General features: G+C 45.5%; 1 protein-coding gene across 1 annotated transcript in view; it reads right to left on the bottom strand.

Moving 5' to 3' along the window:
• Nucleotides 1–10,573: 10,573 nt before the first annotated feature.
• TEX10 (testis expressed 10) overlaps nucleotides 10,574–20,766 on the bottom strand; it is a 50,226-nt gene continuing 40,033 nt past the window's right edge. The window contains exons 11-14 of the mRNA XM_066584855.1: nucleotides 19,309–19,389; nucleotides 17,194–17,372; nucleotides 15,816–16,026; nucleotides 10,574–12,009 (exon numbers count right to left, since the gene is read on the bottom strand). Of these exons, the coding sequence (XP_066440952.1) occupies nucleotides 11,920–12,009; nucleotides 15,816–16,026; nucleotides 17,194–17,372; nucleotides 19,309–19,389 (561 nt within the window). The 3' untranslated portion in view covers nucleotides 10,574–11,919. The remainder of the gene's footprint in view (nucleotides 12,010–15,815; nucleotides 16,027–17,193; nucleotides 17,373–19,308; nucleotides 19,390–20,766) is intronic.

Below are 20,766 nucleotides of genomic sequence, written 5' to 3'. Positions count from 1 at the left end.
GGAAAGAAATGAATAGCAGTTCAGGTTACTGTAGAAACCGGATGACACCTATGTCTGCCAAAAATAACTGGAGGCAGGTAGGTCTGGGACACAGGCCTAACAGTACTCCCCCCTTTACGCCCCCTCCTGACCCAGCGGGTCCTTCGATAAAATCTCTGAACAAGGTGGGGAGCATTAACATTCTCCGAAGGCTCCCACGGCCTCTCTTCTGAACCGTAACCCTTCCAACCTACCAAAAAGGTCTTATTTCTAACCTTTTTAATGTCCACAATATCTTTCATACTATAGGTATTCTCCGTGGTGATCTGGGTTGCAGCCGGTCTAGCAGTTCTGGAAAATTTATTGAAAACCAGTGGATTGAGCAGTGAGACATGAAAAGAATTAGGGAGGCGGGAAGGCAAGCGGCGCAAGCGTGTAGGAAGGAAACTTCAACCTGACATGCTTGGACGAAAGCCATATCTTGTCCTCTGTGGCAAACAGAGGCGAAGGTCGGCGCTTTGCAGTCCACAAACCTCTTTATCTGGGCGGTTGCTTTCTCAAGAGCCCTCTTCGTCTCCTGCCATATTCTGGAAAAAAACCTCTGCAGATGAAGCGGCTGCCAGAACCTTGGATGTGGTAGAAATGGGCAGGGGAATCCTGGGCTGCTGGCCATATACAATGGAAAAAGGGGACCTTTTTGTGGATTCACCTATAAGCTGGTTGTGAGAAAACTCTGCCCAGGGCAGCAGACTGGCCTAATAATCCTGATGAGCATTGGTAAAATGGTGTAAATAGCTAGAATCTGAATAGTACGCTCCACCCGACCATTGGATTGTGGGTAGTAAGCAGAGCACAAGTCCAACGAAATCCCCATGAGCTTACAAAGGGCCCTCCAAAATTTGGAAGTGAATTGCACCCCTCTATCAGAAACAATGTGCAGCGCAAATCCATGTAGCTGGAAGATATGCTTGATGAAGCTCTAAGCTAGCTGGCTGGCAGGTGGTAATCCAGACAAAGGAACAAACTGGGCTGTTTTAGAGAATCGGTCGACAATCACCCAGATGACTGTGTGACCTCTTGCGGGAGGTCAGTCAGTGATGAAGTCCATAGCGATGGGTCTCTGTTTCAGGACCTTGTTTTGTGCACAACTTGGACAAGTGGCGACAAAGTCACGGATATCCTTCACTACGGATAGCCACCAATAGCTATGCCCAATTAATTCAGTGGTCTTACGTTGGCCGGAGTGCTTAACTATTTTGGAAGAATGTGTCCAGGACAAGACTTGCCTTCTGGATTCGGCCACAAAAGTCTTCCAAGCCAGAATCTCTTTAACACGGAGAGGATCCTAATTTGGCAGGATCCGTGATAAACTGAAGAGCCTCCTCGTGGTCATTAGAATCAAACGCTCTTGATAAGGCATCAGCTTTGATATTCTTTTTAGCAGGGCAAAAATGCAAAACAAAATCAAACTGAGCAAAAAATAAAGACCACCGAGCCAACGGGGTTTAAGCCTCTGTGCGGTCCGAAGATAGGTCAAATTTTTATGGTCCGTAAAAATCACAATAGGCAGCGAGGCTCCCTTCAGCAAAAATCCAGAGCCATCTTGATGGCCAATAACTCACGGTCCCCTATAGAATGGTTCTGTTCTGCCATAGAGAACAATTTGAAAAAAAAAAAAACGCAAGTCACCATTCTTTCCGAGGCACTTTTCTGCGACAGGACTGCGCCTGCTCCAGAGGAAGAAGCATCCACTTCTAAAAAAAAACTGCCTGGAAACCTCCAGTCAGTGCAACACGCGTGCAGAAGAACAGACTTGTTTCAAGGTCTGGAGAGCATTTTCGGTTTCTGGAGACCATTGCTTGGCGTCTGCTCCTTTGCGGGTGAGAGAGGAGATAGGGACTGTCAAGGTAGAGAAGTGTGGAGTGAATTGTCGATAGTAATTTGTAAAGCCCAGAAGCTGTTGGATAGCACGAAGCCCCGAGGAACGACACCAGTTCAATACAGCAGATACCTTGTCTGGGTCCATTTGTAAAACCAGTCTTGGACACAATGTAACCCAAAAAAGGAAAAGATACGCTCTCAAAAATACATTTTTCAAACTTAGTGTACAAACAGTTCTCTCTTAACTGCTGGAGTACAGCTCAAACCTCTCGTCGGTGTGAGTGGATGTCAGGTGAAAAAAACAGGATGTTGTCAAAGTACACAACCACACACTTATAGAGAAATCCTGGATTATGTAATTTATGAACTCCTGAAATACAGCAGGCTCATTGACTAAGCCGAAAGGCATGACTAAATGTTTGTAGTGTCCATCTTGTGTGTTGAACGTGATCTTCCACTCATCACTCTCACGGATGCGGACAAGGTTACAAGCTCCTCAAAGATCGAGTTTAGTGAAGAACTGTGCAAATTATCTAATAACTCAGATATTAAGTGTAATGAGTATTTGTTCTTGATAGTAAACCTGCTCAGACCCTGATAGTCCATACAAAGATGGAGCGACCAGTCTTTCTTTTTGACAAAGAAGAACCCAGCTTCCCTGTAGAGGAAGATGATTTATGAATAAAACCTCTGTCTAAGTTGTCCCTGATGTATTCGGCCATGGCATGAGTCTCGGGAAGCGACAAGAACCCTGCCTCTAGGGGCTATGGAACCTGGCATAAGCTCGATAAGGCAGTCATATGCACAATGAGGTGGTAGACACTCCGCCTCCTTCTTGTTGAAAACGTCCGCAAAGCTGCAGTAGTCCTCTGGCAGGCCATGGAGATTCTGGGGTATAGTGGGACAATGAACTGGCTGAATTTCAGGCAACAACTGGGTATAACATGACGTTCCCCAATGTAACACCTCTCCAGTCCTCCAATCCATAGGATTGTGTTGTAGCCAGGGCAGCCCTAATAGCAAAGGACTGGTCACCCTAGGAAGGACCAACAGAGAGATTCTCTCAGAATGAAGAGCACAAATCTTCAGTTCTAGCGGTTCCATGACAAAACAAATGGTCTCCACAAGAGTGCTTCCACTAATAGTAGTGACCACCAGCGGTTTCTCGAGGTGTCGGACAGGGATGTGGTAGCAGTCCACCATGGCCTGCTGCAAGAAGTTTACAGCCGACCCACAGTCCAAAAAGGCAACGACAGTGACCAAGAAACCAGAAAGGGACAATGTCATCCGAATATTTAATCTCGGAGAGGACTGATCCTCACCTAGGATAGCCTCTAGGCAGAGGAGTTTCCCAGCTTAAGAGGTCGGGATTGAACCAGTAACAAGTTGCAGTAGTGGAGTCAAGAGTGGATGAGGGCAACGAGTCTCTGCAGAGAAATGGATGGCTTTTTTGAGCGATAATCGTTGTGTCTAGATCAAACTTATATAGGAGGGGGAGTTCTCAGGCATAAGAGACTCCCCAAGGAAGCAAGGATTGTCATTCCAGGAAAATCTGTTGTAGTGCTGATATTTTAATCTTCAGAGACGTGACACATACATGATCCAACTCAATGCACATAAACAAACAAACAGAACATGCACTATAGTGGCTGAAACACATTTCGGCATGTGAGATAAAGTGCCTTTTTCAAGCATACTGTAAACATAGAAGGTAAGCACACTGAATTATATAGTGGTAACTTACACTAGTTGATGGCTTGTTGCCAGCCGGTCTCATGGCATAATGGCACCATTTGATGATGCGGAGTAGGAAGTCGCGCGTCATATGACGTGTATAGCTATAGAAGGAACGCAGGCGTGCGTCCTATAGTAACTAGTCAAAACTAAACCTGGATTAGTTGCTGAAGGCAACCCAGATCCACTTCGTAGCAGTCCAGTGTAGTCGTTCACAACACCACTGCAAACAGAGGCGATGGTGTGTGGGTGTCAAAGGCAGTACACAAAAAGAGCACTGTGAGACCAAATGTTCTTCAGCCAAGCGCCTGGAAATGGTTATGACAGAGGGCTGTAACAATGGCGTTACCAGCGTCAGGATGGTAGATAATGAAATAATTGGAGCTGCTCATGTTTATTGGACCATCAGACGATCCTCTCTACTGGTAGTCTGTTCAGGGCACCCTGAGCCCAGTCACCTTGTGCGCCCTCACATATCCACTAGTCCCAACACATCCGAACAGTCTGGTCAGAACGGCACAGGTGGCGGCAATTTGCTGATATGACAATCAAGCTTCTTGCATTCCAACAATGCCCCTCCCCTCAAACTTGTTAACTGGGCAAAATCTCTTGGATTACGTCGTAGAGTCATCTAATGGTCAACAAGTTCTACACATGTAGAAAAATAGGTCACTACACACAACAAGCCTCTGAGAGACTTTTTATAGGATAAGGGTGAAACCACTTTTAGGGCCTTAGGTGACAAGACCGTTCATCTAATCACCACAACTCTCATCATTTACAGATCTGCCTGAGATGGAACTGCATGCCGGGTTTTGCAGCAGAACAACTTCTTCTAGGGGCTTGATTTATTTAATTTTTTGACAAAGAGGGTATATACAAACAGTGCGGGCTTCTCAGAAAGCTGGGTAGTACATACATGTGGATGATGCAGCGTTCTTGTAAGACTGAGTAGTACATATGAATGCTATGGGGTTCTCAGAAAGCTGGTTAGTGCATACCTGTACACGATGCAGGGTTTCTCGGAAAGCTTGGGTAGTGCAACCAAATGAATGATGTGGGATTCTTAGAAAGCTGGGTAGTGCACACAAATGGATGTGGCAGGATTTTTAGAAAACTGGGTAGTGCACATATATGCATGATGCCAGGTGCTCAGAAAACTGGGTAGTGCACACATAAATGACGTGGGGTTCTCTGAAATCCTAGAATGGTAGAGTTGGAAGGGATCTCTGGGGTCATCGGGTCCAACCCCCTGCTGAGTGCAGGATTCACTAAATCACCCCAGACAGATGTCTTTTCAGCCTCTGAATACTTCCATTGAAGGAAAACTCACCACCTCCCGTGGCAATCTGTTCAACTCATTGATCTCCCTCACTGTCTAATATCTAACCTGTGTCTCCTCCCTTTCAGTTTCATCCCATTGCTTCTAGACTTTCCTTGTGCAGATGAGAATAGGGCTGATCCCTCTGCACTGTGACAGCCCTTCAGATATTTGTAGACAGCTATTAAGTCTCCTCTCAGCCTTCTTTTTTGCAAGCCATACACAAAAAGGAGAAAGCTTTGTCTTCATGCAGCAGGCAGGGAGAGGTTGGCCATGGCCGACCACCATTACTTGGAGCTCAGCTCTGAGTCAAACCTCAAAGTGCATTTATTGTGAGTTTCAGAATAAAACACTCACAGGGGCAACAGGTGCCTCGGTCTTGGGTTTATGCTGCCTGTAGTTTGTGGCCAAGGTCAGGGCAGGCAGCAAACAGTAGTGGAGTCCAAAATGCAGAGTAGAGGTCATGGAGCACGGAAGTAAGAATGGTCAAAAAAACATGTCAGAACCAAGAAGAGACACAAAGGGCTCATATTCAGACAGACGTAAGCGTATTTTTGCCTGTGCGTATACGTTATTTCAGCCCTTCCGTGGAGTTTTTTTGTATACACAGCAGATTTACTGACAAAAAAAACAAAACACAAAGGCTTATTGTTTTGATGCACAAATATGCAGTAAATATGCATGCTTCCTGCACAGGACATGATGTGTATTATTGTACAGAACTAAAAATTGCATGAAAATGCTCAAATGTGAAAGAACTCATTGAAATCTATGGGTTTTACCATATACATTCCATATTTATACCTGTGGGAATGAGCCCTAGCTTGTTGGAAGCATTGTTGACTATTCCAAGAGTACGGTCACCAGCACATGGTCTAGAACAGTGGTGGCGAACTTGCGGCACGCAGGGCCCTCCGTACTGGCACGCGACACCATCGGCCGTTCACCACTTGTGAATACCAGTGTTGCTAGCAGCGCCGATCTCGGAGCACACTGTGATGTCAGTGTGCAGCCGGGATCCTCTTCCCCCTACATCTTCTCTGTACTGGTGTACTATGTCACCACCTGAAGTAAGGGGTGCAACATAATACACCAATCAACTAATTCACGCCCCCAGCTTCTGATTGGCGGGGGGTAGAAGACTGCGGAAGGGCTGAGTGCAGCGGGCCCGAGGCTAGGAGCGCCAGCCTACGAGGCTGAGAGCAACGGCTGCGGCGGCACAGTTAGCGCAGAGCCTGCCCATCGGCCCCGGCATACAGGACAGCAGCAAGGCTGGGAGCACCAGAACAGAGGACAGCGCTGACCCTGGGAGCAGCGGTGGCAGAGGCTGAGGCACAGGAAGAGAGCGCACCACAACTGTGAGTAAGGGAGGAGTGTCACTATTACCGCTGGGACCGCCGTGAGATGTCACTAATATTCTGGGGGCTGCTGTGGATGGCAGGGCTGTTTCAAAATAGACAGCGTGCAGATTTTGACTGCTTTTTGGATGTCGAAGTGCTGCAGAATTTTCCACAGAAATTTGCACTGAGGACATTCTGCAGTATTTCCGGATCCAGAAAACAGTTAAAATCTGCACGCTGTCTATTTTGAAGCAACCCTGTTCTTTTTAGGACGACGGGGGTAAAATCATATGTCGGGATAAGCCCCGCCCCCCTGATGGTTTGGCACTTTGCAATAAATAAGTGGGTTTTGGGTTGCAGTTTGTGCACTCGGTCACTAAATGGTTCGCCATCACTGCTATAGAATGTCATGGTACATCTCTGTGTTCACGTAATGCATAAAAGCTGCCGTACTTAACTGATGGCACAACACACTAAGGCACAAAGTTGTTCCTCAGGCATCCTCCACCCCCAGGATGTCCATCCGATTTGAAGATGACAGCGCAGAAAAGGAAGTGGAGCAACCCAAAATAAGAAAAAGGACGTGTAGACTATATCCTTTGCAAGGTTATGTAAGATTAATTCTTGAAAGGAGAGAATTCTTTGCATAACAGGTCCCGCCAGCTCCAAATAAGCGTCATAAACTTCAGGGTGAACGGCGGATAGCAAAAGAAAAAAAAAAAAGGGTATAAAGGAGCAATCTGGGAACATATGCCAGTATACAAGGGTGGGTTTTTTTTGCTTAATTTCTCCATTTCTTGTATAGCCAGCATAAATACATGTTCCGGGGCTACCAAGCCTCTTCCTAAGCATTTGCTGGGGGCATACATCAGGGGCTTTAAGAGTGCCTTGCTCCTGCCCAGGGAGGACGTCTGAATTCCACCTTCTGTAACGGACGTATGCCCCCAGCAAATGCTTAGGAAGAGGCTTGGGAGCCTCAAAATGTGTATGTATGCTTGTTAAACAATGGACAGAGAAGTAAAGCTGCATTCCCACGTACGTATATCGGCTTGGTTTTCACGCCGAGCCGATATACGTCGTCCTCATCTGCAGGGGGGGGGGATGGAAGAGCCAGGAGCAGGAACTGAGCTCCCGCCCCCTCTCTTTCCCCCTGCACTATTTGCAATAGGGAGAGGCAGAGAGGGGACGGGAGCTCAGTTCCTGCTCCTGGCTCTTCCATCCCCCCCTGCAGATGAGGACGACGTATATCAGCTCGGCGTGAAAACCAAGCCGATATACGTTCGTGGGAATGCAGCCCAAAGCAACTACCACGCCTGTATACTCCTATGTTCCCAGGCTGTGCCTTATACACAAATTTGTAACCTTTTTGGTATCCAATTTGCAGATGGAGTTGCATTAAAGGGGTTGTCTCGCGGCAGCAAGTGGGGTTATACACTTCTGTATGGCCATATTAATGCACTTTGTAATATACATCGTGCATTAAATATGAGCCATACAGAAGTTATTCACTTACCTGCTCCGTTGCCGGCGTCCCCGTCGCCATGGATCCGTCTAATTTCGCTTTCTTCTGGCGTTTTTAGACGCGCTTGCGCTGTGCGGTCTTCTGCCTGGTGAATGGGGCCGCTCGTGCCGGAGAGCTGGTCATCGTAGCTCCGCCCCGTCACGTGTGCCGATTCCAGCCAATCAGGAGGCTGGAATCGGCAATGGACCGCACAGAGCCCACGGTGCACCATGGGAGAAGACCCGCGGTGCATCGTGGGTGAAGATCCCGGCGGCCATCTTGGTGAAGGAAGAAGTAGGAAGACGTCGCAGAGCGGGGATTCGGGTAAGTAATATATATATATTTTTTTTGACACATCCCTTGGGGTTGTCCTGCGCCGAACGGGGGGCCTATGGAAAAAAAAAACAACCCGTTTCGGCGCGAGACAACCCCTTTAATTACTCCAAAGAACATTCTTCCATTGCTTAACTGCACAATTGTAGATCGGTCAGCGCATGTTTGATAGAACTCAGACATTTGCAGAATGGAAAGAGAAATACCAGTGAAGTGTATCAGATGTTAGAAAGGGAGAGTAACCAGTGGTCATTAGTGCCAAGGAGGCCGCACTAAGTATTACCATATGGAGATAAACACTACTTTTGATTCTTGCACAGCCATTGGTAGGGTGGTGTACATATCCTATACCAGTAGCCTCCATCTAAGCAATAACCCACAAATTAGAACAGTGTGTCCATTGCCTAATTGAATGGTGTCATTCATGTGACTCCACTGTCCACATTACTAATTTACCTATTAGATCTTTATTGGGAAGCAAACCTTCCTCATGAATCTGTAGTGATGGTGTGTCAGACGGCAGAAGCATCTCTTCTATTCTTCTCCCTGTTACCTTTATTCATCATCAGACTAGCCCTCCAGGGGTTCCTCCACAAGGCTTCTGTTCGGACACAATGATAGGCCAGCAGGGGGCATCTGGGGGGACATTGGGACGATTCAGCTTCTACCAGGATCTATTTCTTGTGGGATGATACATAATGTCTAATAGGTTAATTAAAGGGGAACAAAGCTTCCATGTTCTATACAGACGGAGGGTGGCCTCTGAGAATGATGCACGCTGGTGGGCACAACCCATGCCAGTCCGATACCGACATGGAAACGAGGAATGTATCACCTAAATAATAATCCTTATTTGTATAGCGCCAACTGATTCCGGAGAGCTTATTTAAGGCTAGATTGGAAAGTGGAATATGTTTCACCGTTTTTATTTTCTTCTTGTAGGTTTCATTCTGTCCTTAATGGCGGTGGATATCTTGTCTCGGTTGTAGTTAACAGCATTTACAGATATGCTTTTCAGCAGTTTCATGGGTCATAGAAACTACAGACAGGTGAGGACCCATTGACTTCCATGGGAACATATTCTAGATATGCTTTTTAAACTGGGAGGTGGTCTGTAAAGGGAGGGGAGGAGGTGAGCTGTGATATTACCCATTATGAATGGTGAGTCCTGTTTTATCCATATACAGGTGTTACGTTTAATTGTAATGCTGTAATAAGATGACTGCTGAAAAAGTTCTCTCTACAGAACAGAAAGCGGTAGACTCCGTGAAATCTGCATATTAGGATGTATTTTAATATAAAACAAAAAAACTAAAACATTTGTACAAAAGGTGATTTTCTGGTATGATTAAATGCAACATCTGAACTGAAGAAAATAAAATGCAATTGTGCATTTTTTTTGAGAGTGTGGGGGGGAGGGGGGGTCATTTTTACAGTCTTTACTATGCAGTAAAAATAAGGTCATCTTATTTCGGGGGTCAAACTATATAAAATTTGCCATCATTGCATGTTTTACTACCTCTAAAAAGTAAAGAAATCTTTTGATTTGGAGGCACGCTTTCTGCTGCCGCATTCTGAAACTCAGACCATTTCTTATATAAATAAGTCCTCCGTGCGATCCCCTACAGAGCCAGTGACTATGCGGAACACCTCTAACCTTCCTGGATCAGACCGCTCAGGACTGGTGAAATGACACTGATGGAATTCTGCAGCAGCAGGACGGCTGGAGGCAGAAGACACATTTTTGGTGTTTTGTTTTGGAAAATTGCAAACACACATTTGAAATTTTTTTTTTAATACACACTAAATCTCGCTGCCTCGCGCGCCACCTCCCTGCCTCGCGCGCCACCTCCCTGCCTCGCGCGCCACCTCCCTGCCTCGCGCGCCACCTCCCTGCCTCGCGCGCCACCTCCCTGCCTCGCGCGCCACCTCCCTGCCTCGCGCTCCATTACTACTCATGTTCAGAAATGAAGCAGCTAGTTTGTAATGAAGACGGATTTATTTCGACTTCCTGTGATCAACGGTAATGGGGAATTCTTTGAGAGAAAAGTGTAAAGGGAATCTGTCAACATCTCTGAGAGCAGCACAAGATAATGGCGGACGCGGGGACTACCAATATGTCTGCTGTGTGTAGCTGTGCAGCAGTTGGGGACAAAGTAGCAGAATACGTCTTGCTATTAATATTGATACAAATGAGTTGGCAGCGAGCCTCGCCCGCCCCGCCCTGCTGTCACCGGTTGGCAACCATCTCTGTGTACAGTCATAGGGAGTCAGTGACTGGAGGGTGCGGTGAGTGAACCCTGCAGCTCATAAATATCCAGGACTACTTCCTGTAGTGCTCAATGCTTGGCTGCTACTAATGAAATGCAAGTCCCCCCCCCCCCCCCCAACTACTGCACAGATCCATGAATACCTGATGCCGACATCAGAGGGGACTGTGAAAAGAGGGTGACATCAAGGCACGATTCACTGGTAAACAAGGTGTTCGAGTACAAAGCGGGTTTATTTACCTCAATTGCAGTTTTCAATAAAATATACTTAAATAACATTAAAATGCAAGTTTTATTTAAGCACTTGAGACAAGCTTTCTGTACATTAGAGGCCATTTTCACTGAAACCTTTGAATTTGTATCTACAGTAAGTTGTATTTTTGCCAAAAGGCAAAACATTTGGAGTTCAAAACGGACAAATCGGTCAAAACGATGAGAAAAAAACATTTCATTGTCCCGAAGGAAGAACACATTTACCGTGTAGTCTGTGACTAGAAGAAAAAAGTAATGCAGATTCAGCAAAGTAAAGGAGTGGCACGCTTCACGGGTCCCAACCTACAGAACCAACACCGTGCCGCAGTCTGCCAGCGCTCTTACAGACGCCGTTTGCACAACGGCTGTTGGTCCTGGGGGGTTGATGCTCATATATACCTACATATAGGCAACCTTAGAGAAGTGATATGTACAGCTAAATCACAATCAAGGTGCGAAAGATCAAGACTCAATTACAAAACTCTAAGTGTTTATATTAGAAGGTTCCGGCACTCCGTGTTGTTGGCTCTTTAGGGTAATTCAATGTGGAAGCTTTACATGAAAGCAAGCACAAGGACTGCTACCGTTGTCGGAGCGAAGACCTGTGCAACCACTTTTTATTCCACTAATAGATCTACAATAAAGGAAGAACCCCTTTGTGTCTGCGGCTCCTGTGCGTTTCCATAGACCGACTAGTAACAAGCCCTGTATAGACTAGTCCTGCATTCTGCTTTCCAATTGCTTACTGAATGTTGGTGAGAAGCAAAGGCCAAACACAAGGGAGGGATACGACCGCTGCATCACTCCGTACCCATGCAGGCATAAAGATACAAATCCTAAGAGACAGAAGGATAGATTTTTAATCAAGTCCACTTGCAAAGTTACTTGGTTTTTTATTCTATCCAGTAAATCCATAAGAGCGATAAACATTTGTCACAAAGACAAATCAAGGAGATCTTTACTGAAGAAGAAGTCTGCCAATCTAGATTTTGGCCTATTTCACAACTAAAGGATCGTTCTAAATATTAGATTTATGGGCATCAGACTCCTCATGATGCGGCAAGTGAGAATGTGGATGTAGCTGTAAGATGTTGTGACGGAAAGCAGAAGAGCGCGGCAAGAACAAAACAAAGGAGAACTCTATGAACAGACACAAGTCGGCAACAACAGGCGATCCTCGGCCAGCATTGGTCAAACGTGTTCAGTTCCGTAATTCACAGCATGTTTTATTTCAGACCGTTCATCACATTGTGAAGAAAGAATCCAGCTTCCAAAAATAATAGTAAGCCCCTCTAAGCGGGCTCCGGACTATTCTTGGATCTGTTTGGTAAGGTAAACGTTGAAGCAATACTGCAGGTCTATCAGCCACTGCTCTTGGATCTCACAGCTCTTCATATTCTGGGACAGAAAGGAAAGAAGAAAATTAATGTCTTTCTAAGTACAGAAAACAAGCATTTCCCAAAATATCTCTTCAAAGTGCTAACTACTACTTGTCCGTGAGTCCGTGTGTGACTGTGAGTTACATGCTCCGCCCCTAACCACGGCGGTGAGGTCATAAAGCATAAAACATGCAGAGCCCAACAGCCGTGTGCTGACAGCACCTGTGATGATGTCACAGTCTTGTAATCAGTTACTGGCTCTTAGCTCCGCCCCTGACCACGACTGTGATGTCATCGCAGGTCGTAAAGCATAAAACATGCAGAGCCCGACAACAGCTGTGTGCTGACAGCACCTGTGATGATGTCACAGTCTTGTAATAAGTTACTGGCTCTTAGCTCCGCCCCTGACCACGACTGTGATGTCATCGCAGGTCGTAAAGCATAAAACATGCAGAGCCCGACAACAGGCTGTGCTGATAGCACCTGTGATGATGTCAGTGTCTTGTAATCAGTTACTGGCTCTTAGCTCCGCCCCTGATCACATGACAATGATTTAATCACACGTGCTGCTTCACTTTAGTAACAAAAAAACGCAGAATCGGACAGCAGTCATGTGCTGACAGGACCTATGATGGTGTCATATAATAGGGTCTAATCTTATAACACTATATGCATAGATGTGCCAAAGTCTACTTTGAGGTTGAACCCGTTAACTTCCTGTGGCAGGAGGAGAGAACAATATCAGTGAAGCTACATTGTTCTTTTCTATAATATACATTCTACAAGGACAGCCGTCTGTATGTTCAGAGCTGTAGAGACCTGCCCCCATGTTCTGCGCACCACATGTATAAGTAGGGGAAGAGATTTACAAAGTTACGTAACATTTCATACAGATTTAACACATGAAATGTTCATAAGTAACATAGTATGTAAGGCCGAATGAAGACAATGTCCATCTAGTCCAGCCTGTCTATCCTCCTGTGTTGTAGATCCAAAGGAAGGCAAAAAACCCCATGAGGCAGGAGCCAAATAGCCCCATAGGGGGAAAAATTCCTTCCCGACTCCCTAATGGCAATCAGACTGTTCCCTGGATCAACCCCTAATAGTTCCTACCTGCCTGTATACCCGGATTAACAATTAACCTAAGATTTATATCCTGTAATATCCTTCCGCTCTAGAAAGACATGAAGTCTCCTTTTAAACTCCTCTATGGATCTTGCCATCACCACGTCCTCAGGCAGAGAGTTCCACAGTCTCACTGCTCTTACAGTAAAGAATCCCCTTCTGTGTTGGTGATGAAACCTGCTTTCTTCTAAACGTAGCGGATACCCTCTTGTTACAGTCGCAGTCCTGGGTATAAACAGATCATGGGAGAGATCCTTGTATCGTCCCCTCATGGATTTATACATAGTTATTTGATCGCCCCATAGCCACCATTTTCCAGGGTAAATAATCCCAGTTTTGGTGCCTCTCTGGGTATTCCAGTCCCGTCATTCCATTTATTAGTTTAGTTGTCGTCCTTTGAACCCCCTCCAGCACTGTAACATCCTTCCTGAGCACCGGTGACCAGAACTGTACGCAGTATTCCATGTGAGGCCTGACAAGTGCCTTATATAGTGGGAGGATAATGTTCTCACCCCTCGCCCCTATACCTCTCTTAATGCACCCCAAGACTTTATTAGCCTTTGCAGCTGCTGACTGGCATTGGTCACTCCAGTTTAGTCTACAGTCCACTAGTACCCCCAGGTCTTTTTCCATATCACTTTTCCCTAGCAGTACCCCATTTAGTGTATATTGGTGACATCCGTTTCTCCTGCCCATGTGCATAATCTTACATTTATCAACACTGAACTTCATTTGCCATTTCTCTCCCCAAGCCCCCGGCTTATCTAGGTCCGTTTGTAGCCACACATTGTCCTCCGTTGCATTGATTATATTGTATAATTTTGTATCATCTGCAAATATTGATATTTTACTGTGCAGTCCCTCTATGAGGTCGTTGATAAATATATTGAACAGAATGGGGCCTAATACTGAACCCTGTCCCCCCCCACTAGCAACGGTGGCCCATTTAAAGGGTATTCCAGGTCTTAAAAGCTGATGCCTTAGCAATAGCTATCAGTAAATAGGTTTGCTGCCCGGGACCCCAGCTGATCACTAGGCCAGCTGTTGTCTTGTATGGAGCAGGAAACAGACAGCTACATACATTGTCCAGTGGCCATGTATGGTATTGCAGTCATAGGCCCATGCAGGCCCCTGTCGATAGGTCAGCAATTTTTAAAAGACCGGGGCTCATTCACTCTAGTGTGTTTTTATCGTTCAGGCTTCAGGCTCTCGGTTCAGCTTTTGGAGCAGAGACACAGAATTCATAGGATCTGTTTTCTCCCCATTGATTTCAAAGGGGGTTTTAAAAAATGGAAAGCAAAAGGAAAAAAAGGTTTTCAGCTTTATTCTGTTCCTTTAGGCCACCTGCAGACAGGCGGGTCGGATCCGGCGGCGAGAATTCTCGCCGCGGGACCCGACCCGAGCGCCTGCAGGGACCAGCGCGTACTCACCCGCGCCCGCAGGCTCCGGCTGTTTGATGTGCCGGCTTGCCAGGCAGCCGGCGCATGCGCAGACCAGAGCCGGCGGCGGGCGAGTGACAATTCTGTGCAGGGCTCGCAAAGCCCCGCACAGAAAGAGAGTATGCCACGATTTGTTTGCCGCACGATATTTCGCGCGGCCGTCTGCATAGGATTGCGTTTGTTAATCCCGCCGCGGAATTTCCGCTCGTGTGCACGGGGCCTTAAGCAGAAAAAAAAAAAAAGGGCTGACAGGGCTTCAAACTGCACGATTTGTTCCATTCAAAAGACAGAAGCCAAATAAAAGGAAGCAAACTGAGGTTTCTTTTATTTTAAAACCGCATTGAAATCAATAGGATTAAAACTGAATCAAGTCAATTTTCCCCCCATTTCTGTGCTACAAAAACGAAAAAGATGGAAAGCGCTAGTATGAACGAGCCCTTATGCTGTGTCAACAATCCTGTAATATTACTTGTATTACTTTTTTTTTGTTTTACCACCGAAAATCAAATTTGAAGTGACCACTACTAGGGGTCTCCCTTCCAGCAGCTTTGCAATCCACTGCTTGTCGTTAGGCATTTGGCTTCTCCAGTAACAGGGATGTTCAGACACGGCCAGTTCCCACATGCTACAAAGAGGCAGCAATTCAGATATTGCATTGCAGCCGATTGTCGTAGGGCTACACAAGGCAGCATGGGAAGCAGCAGTCTTGGCCGGATGCCTAGACAACACCCTCCACCCGTATGTGATTGCATACAGCAGGGCAGCAGAACTGGAAAATCAACATGGAAAGCTGAGCTGAAACCGCATGCAAACAGCAACCACTGAGGATCCGAGGTCATGGGGAATGTTATGAGAACTGAGATGTGTGTCAACATTCAGAAAGAACCCTTTAGGCTAATGAATCATCCTCTAGCTAAACACATAAGTCAGCCTCTAATATTGTGTTGTATGGCCACGGTTGTAAAGTAATGAAAACCAATTGTATAACATTCTCAAATAAAACAGTGACCCCAAACGCTAGAAGGGAACAGGACAACTGGGAGAATCAGTGTACCTTTTTTTTTATCAGCTATTGTATTTGTCCCAGCATTCTGGGTAAGCTGATGCGATTCCCTGGGTCATGCATCGCTCGCTCGGGCCCTGAACTAGGCCTAATATAGCTTATACCTCCTGACTTGAGCTCCTAGTAATGGATGAACATATTTCTCACTAGCAATTAACACGGTAATCATCCCACTCAGTAAATCTTAAGTTCTCATACCATGACGTCTTGAAGGGTCTGCTGCACTAGAAAGGCATGGGTCATCATGTGACTTCTCAGCTGGGTGTTCTGGAGCAGCAGGCGGAGCAGCTGGGCGATGACTGGCAGCTCCTCCTGGCACGCTCGACTAACCTGAAGATTCTGCAACATCAGCTTCAGAACGCTTGGCAGCAAGGAGAGCAAGGAGATGCACTCTCCCCACAGAGAATCCCTGAAAGGGAAGCATGGAGGGAATTCAGGGACATTTACTGAAAAGACTTCCTAATAAGAACTGGGCAAAGATCAAACTTAAGTTTTAAATGTATCCGACAGTTTTAACCCCTTAAGGACCAGGCATTTTTTAGGGATTTTACCCACGTGGTGTTCTAACTGCCCTACTTTTTTTCCTTTAGCTACCAAAATAATTTTTGCTGAGATTTTTTTTCCGTGACATACAGGGCGATTTTTAAAATATCTTTCTCACTGACTTATTTTTCCGTTTTATTGGGGTAAAAAGCTAAAAAATGATTTATGCCTTTATAAAAATTAGTATATTTATGCTAAAATAAAAGTATGGGACGTGTTCCTCTATCTGTTTCGGACGCTTTGATATATATCATGTATGGTTTTGGACTACGTTTTTGAGTTTTCTTTCTTATGTATATATTGTTGCTTTAGTCTGTAATTTTGTTTTACTTATGTATGCAACCATGTTTTTTACTATCTATGTCCCCCATGACGTCATATAAGACCTCTGGGGGACATTCACGTTTGTTTTTATTTTCACTTAACACTTTTGCATTCTAGCTGGGGTATCCATAGGAGCCCCAGTTACAGGGGAAAACATCCCCTGTGGTGATAATAGTCACTGGCAGAGCTGGTCAGGGTCTAGTATGACCCTGTAGTTCTGCTGTAGCAGGGGCTCCCAGCAGTCACATGACCGCCGGCTCGTGTAGTGGAAGTTGCACTTTCACTTTTCAGTACACAGTGCTCACTGAGTAGACAGAAAGGGTTAAAAACCCCTCCTGCCTTCTCCTCCGGGTTATCAGCTGTTACAAACAGCTGATAACTCATCCTTCCTCTGATTGATTGCAGAGCAGGAGGCTTAAAGCCCTGCCATAATTTTACTATCGGTGGGGCTTTAATCCCAGGACCAAGCGCCGTATATTTCCTGCGCTTGGCCCATAATGAGTTAAAGGGGTTCTCCAATTTTTATAACTACTTGTTAAAGAGCTTGACAATAAGTTGTTCGCCAAGTGTCGCCTACTGGAACCCCCAGTGATCAGCTGTAATCTGTGGTAAGTGTTCCCTGCAGTGCCAGTAAGTACGCTAGTACACAGACTGCCGCTGGATCCGCAGAGGACAGAAGGGATGGGTTAGTAGTGTTTAATTCCTTTACCTTTTCTGTACATGTGCAACATCCTTCTCAATCGTCAGCAAGAAATGAAACACACTGTAACAGCTGGAAGCCAAGAAGACGTGAAAACTCTCCGTTGGGTGGCAGCTTTGATCAAGAAGATTATTTACAGCATGCAAAACCGATCCGATTGTACTGTCAGGAACTACCGCCAAGCCGCCCTACGGAAGAGTAGAAGCAATTAAGACAAACCTGGATATCATTCATACTAAGAAGTACAAAAATTATATAGAAACTATAACTATTTTTCTACTAGAAAAAAAAAAACTGAAGCGAGTTTCTGTGGCAAATAAGTAAATTCCTGTCAGCCCTGAAACAGTAATATTAAGGCAGTTGCGCCACTTTCGCAGTGGCTGCTCACACCATTTAGCGGCAGGCTTTGAAGCTGGGTTGTGGCCGCAGCTTTGTGTTGTCTTTGGGATCAGAGGCATCAGAGCTACGGGCAAACTGTGCGTTGGGGGCGCAGAGTATTACCCATGGCACGATGGAGTGATACCGGCTGCTTTTGGATCAGTTATGTTGTAGGGTGCATTAGATGAATTACGTCTCAAATACTTATTTTTAATATGACTCCATTCACTAATTTATGCATTTTAACCCCTTCCCGCTCCAGGACGTACATTTACGTCCTGGAGCGTCGGGGTATGTATGCAGAGAGGTCGCAGGTCGACCTCTCTGCATACAGCGCGGGCGCCAGCTGTTTACTACAGCTGACACCCACGGGCAATAACCGCAATCGGCAGTTCGCGGCTATTAACCCTTTAAATGCAGCTGTCAATCCTGACAGCGGCATTTAAACCCCCTGAACAATGTTCGGGGGTTCTGCACGGCCCCCCCACACGGTGAGATCGGGGGAGCCGTGCAGGTATCATGGCAGCCAGGAGCCTTTAGAAAAGGTCCCAGGGCTGCTTTAGCAGACTGCCTATCAAGCCACCCTCGTGGGGGGGCTTGATAGACTGCCTGTCAAATGTCAGTATGACGTAATGCTATAGCATTACGTCATACTGCAGGAGCGATCAAAGCATCGCTGGTTGTAGCTGGGGGACTTAAAAGTAAAGTAAAAAAAAAAAAAAAAATCAATAGAGTTTTTTTAATTGTGAAAAAAAAGTTATAAAAGTTTGAATCATATTGATTATTAAAAAAATCTAAATCATAAAATAAAAATACATATTTGGTATCGCCGCGTCCGTAAAAGTCCGATCTATCAAAGTAGCGCATTATTTTTCCCGCACATTGAACGTCGTCCGAAAAAAAAAAAATAAAGAACACCAGAAATGCAATTTTTCAGTCACCCCGTCTCCCAGAAGAAACGCAATAAAAAGGGATTAAAAAGTCGTATGTACTCCAAATTGGTAATATCAGAAATTACAGGACATCCCGCAAAAAATGAGCCCTCGCTCAACTACGTCAACGGAAAAATAAAAAAGTTATTGCGCGCAGAAGATGCAGCAGAAAAGAATTGAAAAAAATTAAATGTCTTTGGGGAGAAAAAAAAAAAAGTGTAGTATAGTAAAAAAAAAACCTATACAAGTTTGGTATCGTAGTAATCGCACTGACCCATAGAATAAAGTTATCAGGTCGCTTTTGTTTTAATTTGTGCGCCGTAAAAACAAGACGCACTGAAAGATGGCAGAATGTCGTTTTTTTCTTCATGTTACTCCACTTATAATTTTTTTTTACATTCTTCGGTACATTAAATAGCTCCATTAAAAACTACAACTCGTCCCGCAAAGAACAAGGCCTCATACAGCGACGTCGATGAAGTTATGATTTTTTTAAAGGGGAGAGGAAAAAACGAAAATGGGGGGGGGGGGGGGGGCAGCGTCATGAAGAGGTTAAAGAGGTGTTACAGTCCCAACAAGTGATTCCCTTATCCTCGGGATAGATAGCTTTTTGGTGGGGAGGGGGGAAACGCTGTGCTTTTTAGGGTTTTTTCTTCATCTTTTGTGTCTTTCAGTGATTTCATAAATATAGCTATTTTGTGTTCTATACATTTGGTGTTGCAGGATCTTTGCAGCCGAGGTTTCCATCACCCATCGGCTACTCTGGTATTGTCACTACATAAGGGAGATAATACAGGATTTCAGAAGAGCTTACCAAATGTTTAATGACCGCATTCTGCAAGATATCAAAACACTGGTGTCTTGGTCTCACCGAAGAGAAACTGTTACACACGACCTGTAAACATACAAAGGGTTACAAAACAAAATCAGCAGACCAAACTAATATGCAAATATGTGATGTTGAAGGTTGTTGTGTGACCAGCGGGCAGCATACATCACTGTTTGACTACAGAGTGGCATAGGTCAAGGTATAGGTTGGAAACATGTTAGAGCCCTAGCAGTACTGGCAAGCGGCAAACTTAAAAGGATTCTCCAGTAAAGTACTATTGATGACCTATTCTCAGTATAGGGCATCAATAGTTGATCGGCTGGGGTCAGTCATTCAGGACCCCCGATCGATCAAATGAGCGGGCACATGCTGTCGGCTCCGCAATAACACAAAGGTCGGAGGGGAAGCCTCCGTGCTGACCTGTGTGTTACTGTGGCACCGACAGCCCTACTTCAGGTCCAGGTCAAGAAGGATTTTTTGAGAATATGACCATTTGTGGGGAGGAGATTGCTTTATCTGCAGTGAATAGAAAACGATGGAGCATTGATTTTATCGCACAAGAGTCTCCTGTCCGCCATCAAATCTAGGGGGAATGCTACAGAGGGGGGTCCGGGCATATTACAGCGGGATGTCAGCTAAGAGCCATCGACTTGCACACCTGCTCCCACACCTTTGGGCTGCACTCTCACGTGTTCACAGAAGGCTGCGTCGGAAACCGCCACATTTTACTGCAATTTGCGCGGCATTTTCAAACACATTACAGCCTTTGACAGCTTTTTTTAACACACCCCATCATGGTGATGGGTGATGAGGTGCGCTACGTGCTATAACGCCTGAAAATAGTGCATACAGTCCAATTGAAATCAATGGAGGTCTTGTACCATGGCTAGCATGGCGTTCGGTGGGGTGAAATGAATTGAATCTCTCATGGAATTTTATTAGTTCCTGTTCAGTGTTGGTCCAGATGATTACAATGTCCTCAATGTAGAGGAAGTAGGCCCATCAGGAAGGGGACCAACGATTGACAGTTTGTTCAGTAGGTCCGCGGTGTTCTGGAAGTAGCTGGTTGTATTCCTCATCAGTGGTTTGAGGACACCTTCCACCCATCCTGAGTGTTTTTCAGTGAGGGTTCCCACACCTGAGATTATTGGCTTCCCTGGGTTGCCAGCTTTGTCTTCCGGTATCAAGTCCAAAAGTTTTGTGGAGCCCCCAGACCGGCTTCTGATGACCCTTCTTAATTCCCTCACATATTTCTGAGTCGGGTCTTGATCCAGTTTGGAGTAGTATCTGGTGTCCATCAGCTGTCTGTCTGCTTCTTTCGTGTAGTCTGACGTATTCATGAGGACTATAGCACCACCCTTATACGCAGGTTTAACCCTTTCTAATCCACTGTCTGACCTCTGAAGACATTATGATTTAAGGCTGTAAAGCTCCGATAATGGC

The sequence above is a fragment of the Eleutherodactylus coqui genome, chromosome 12 (assembly GCF_035609145.1).
Source record: "Eleutherodactylus coqui strain aEleCoq1 chromosome 12, aEleCoq1.hap1, whole genome shotgun sequence".
Classification (NCBI taxonomy): domain Eukaryota; kingdom Metazoa; phylum Chordata; class Amphibia; order Anura; family Eleutherodactylidae; genus Eleutherodactylus; species Eleutherodactylus coqui.
The sequence above is the reverse complement of the archived record's forward strand: the minus strand, read 5'-3'. Positions and strand labels throughout refer to the sequence as shown.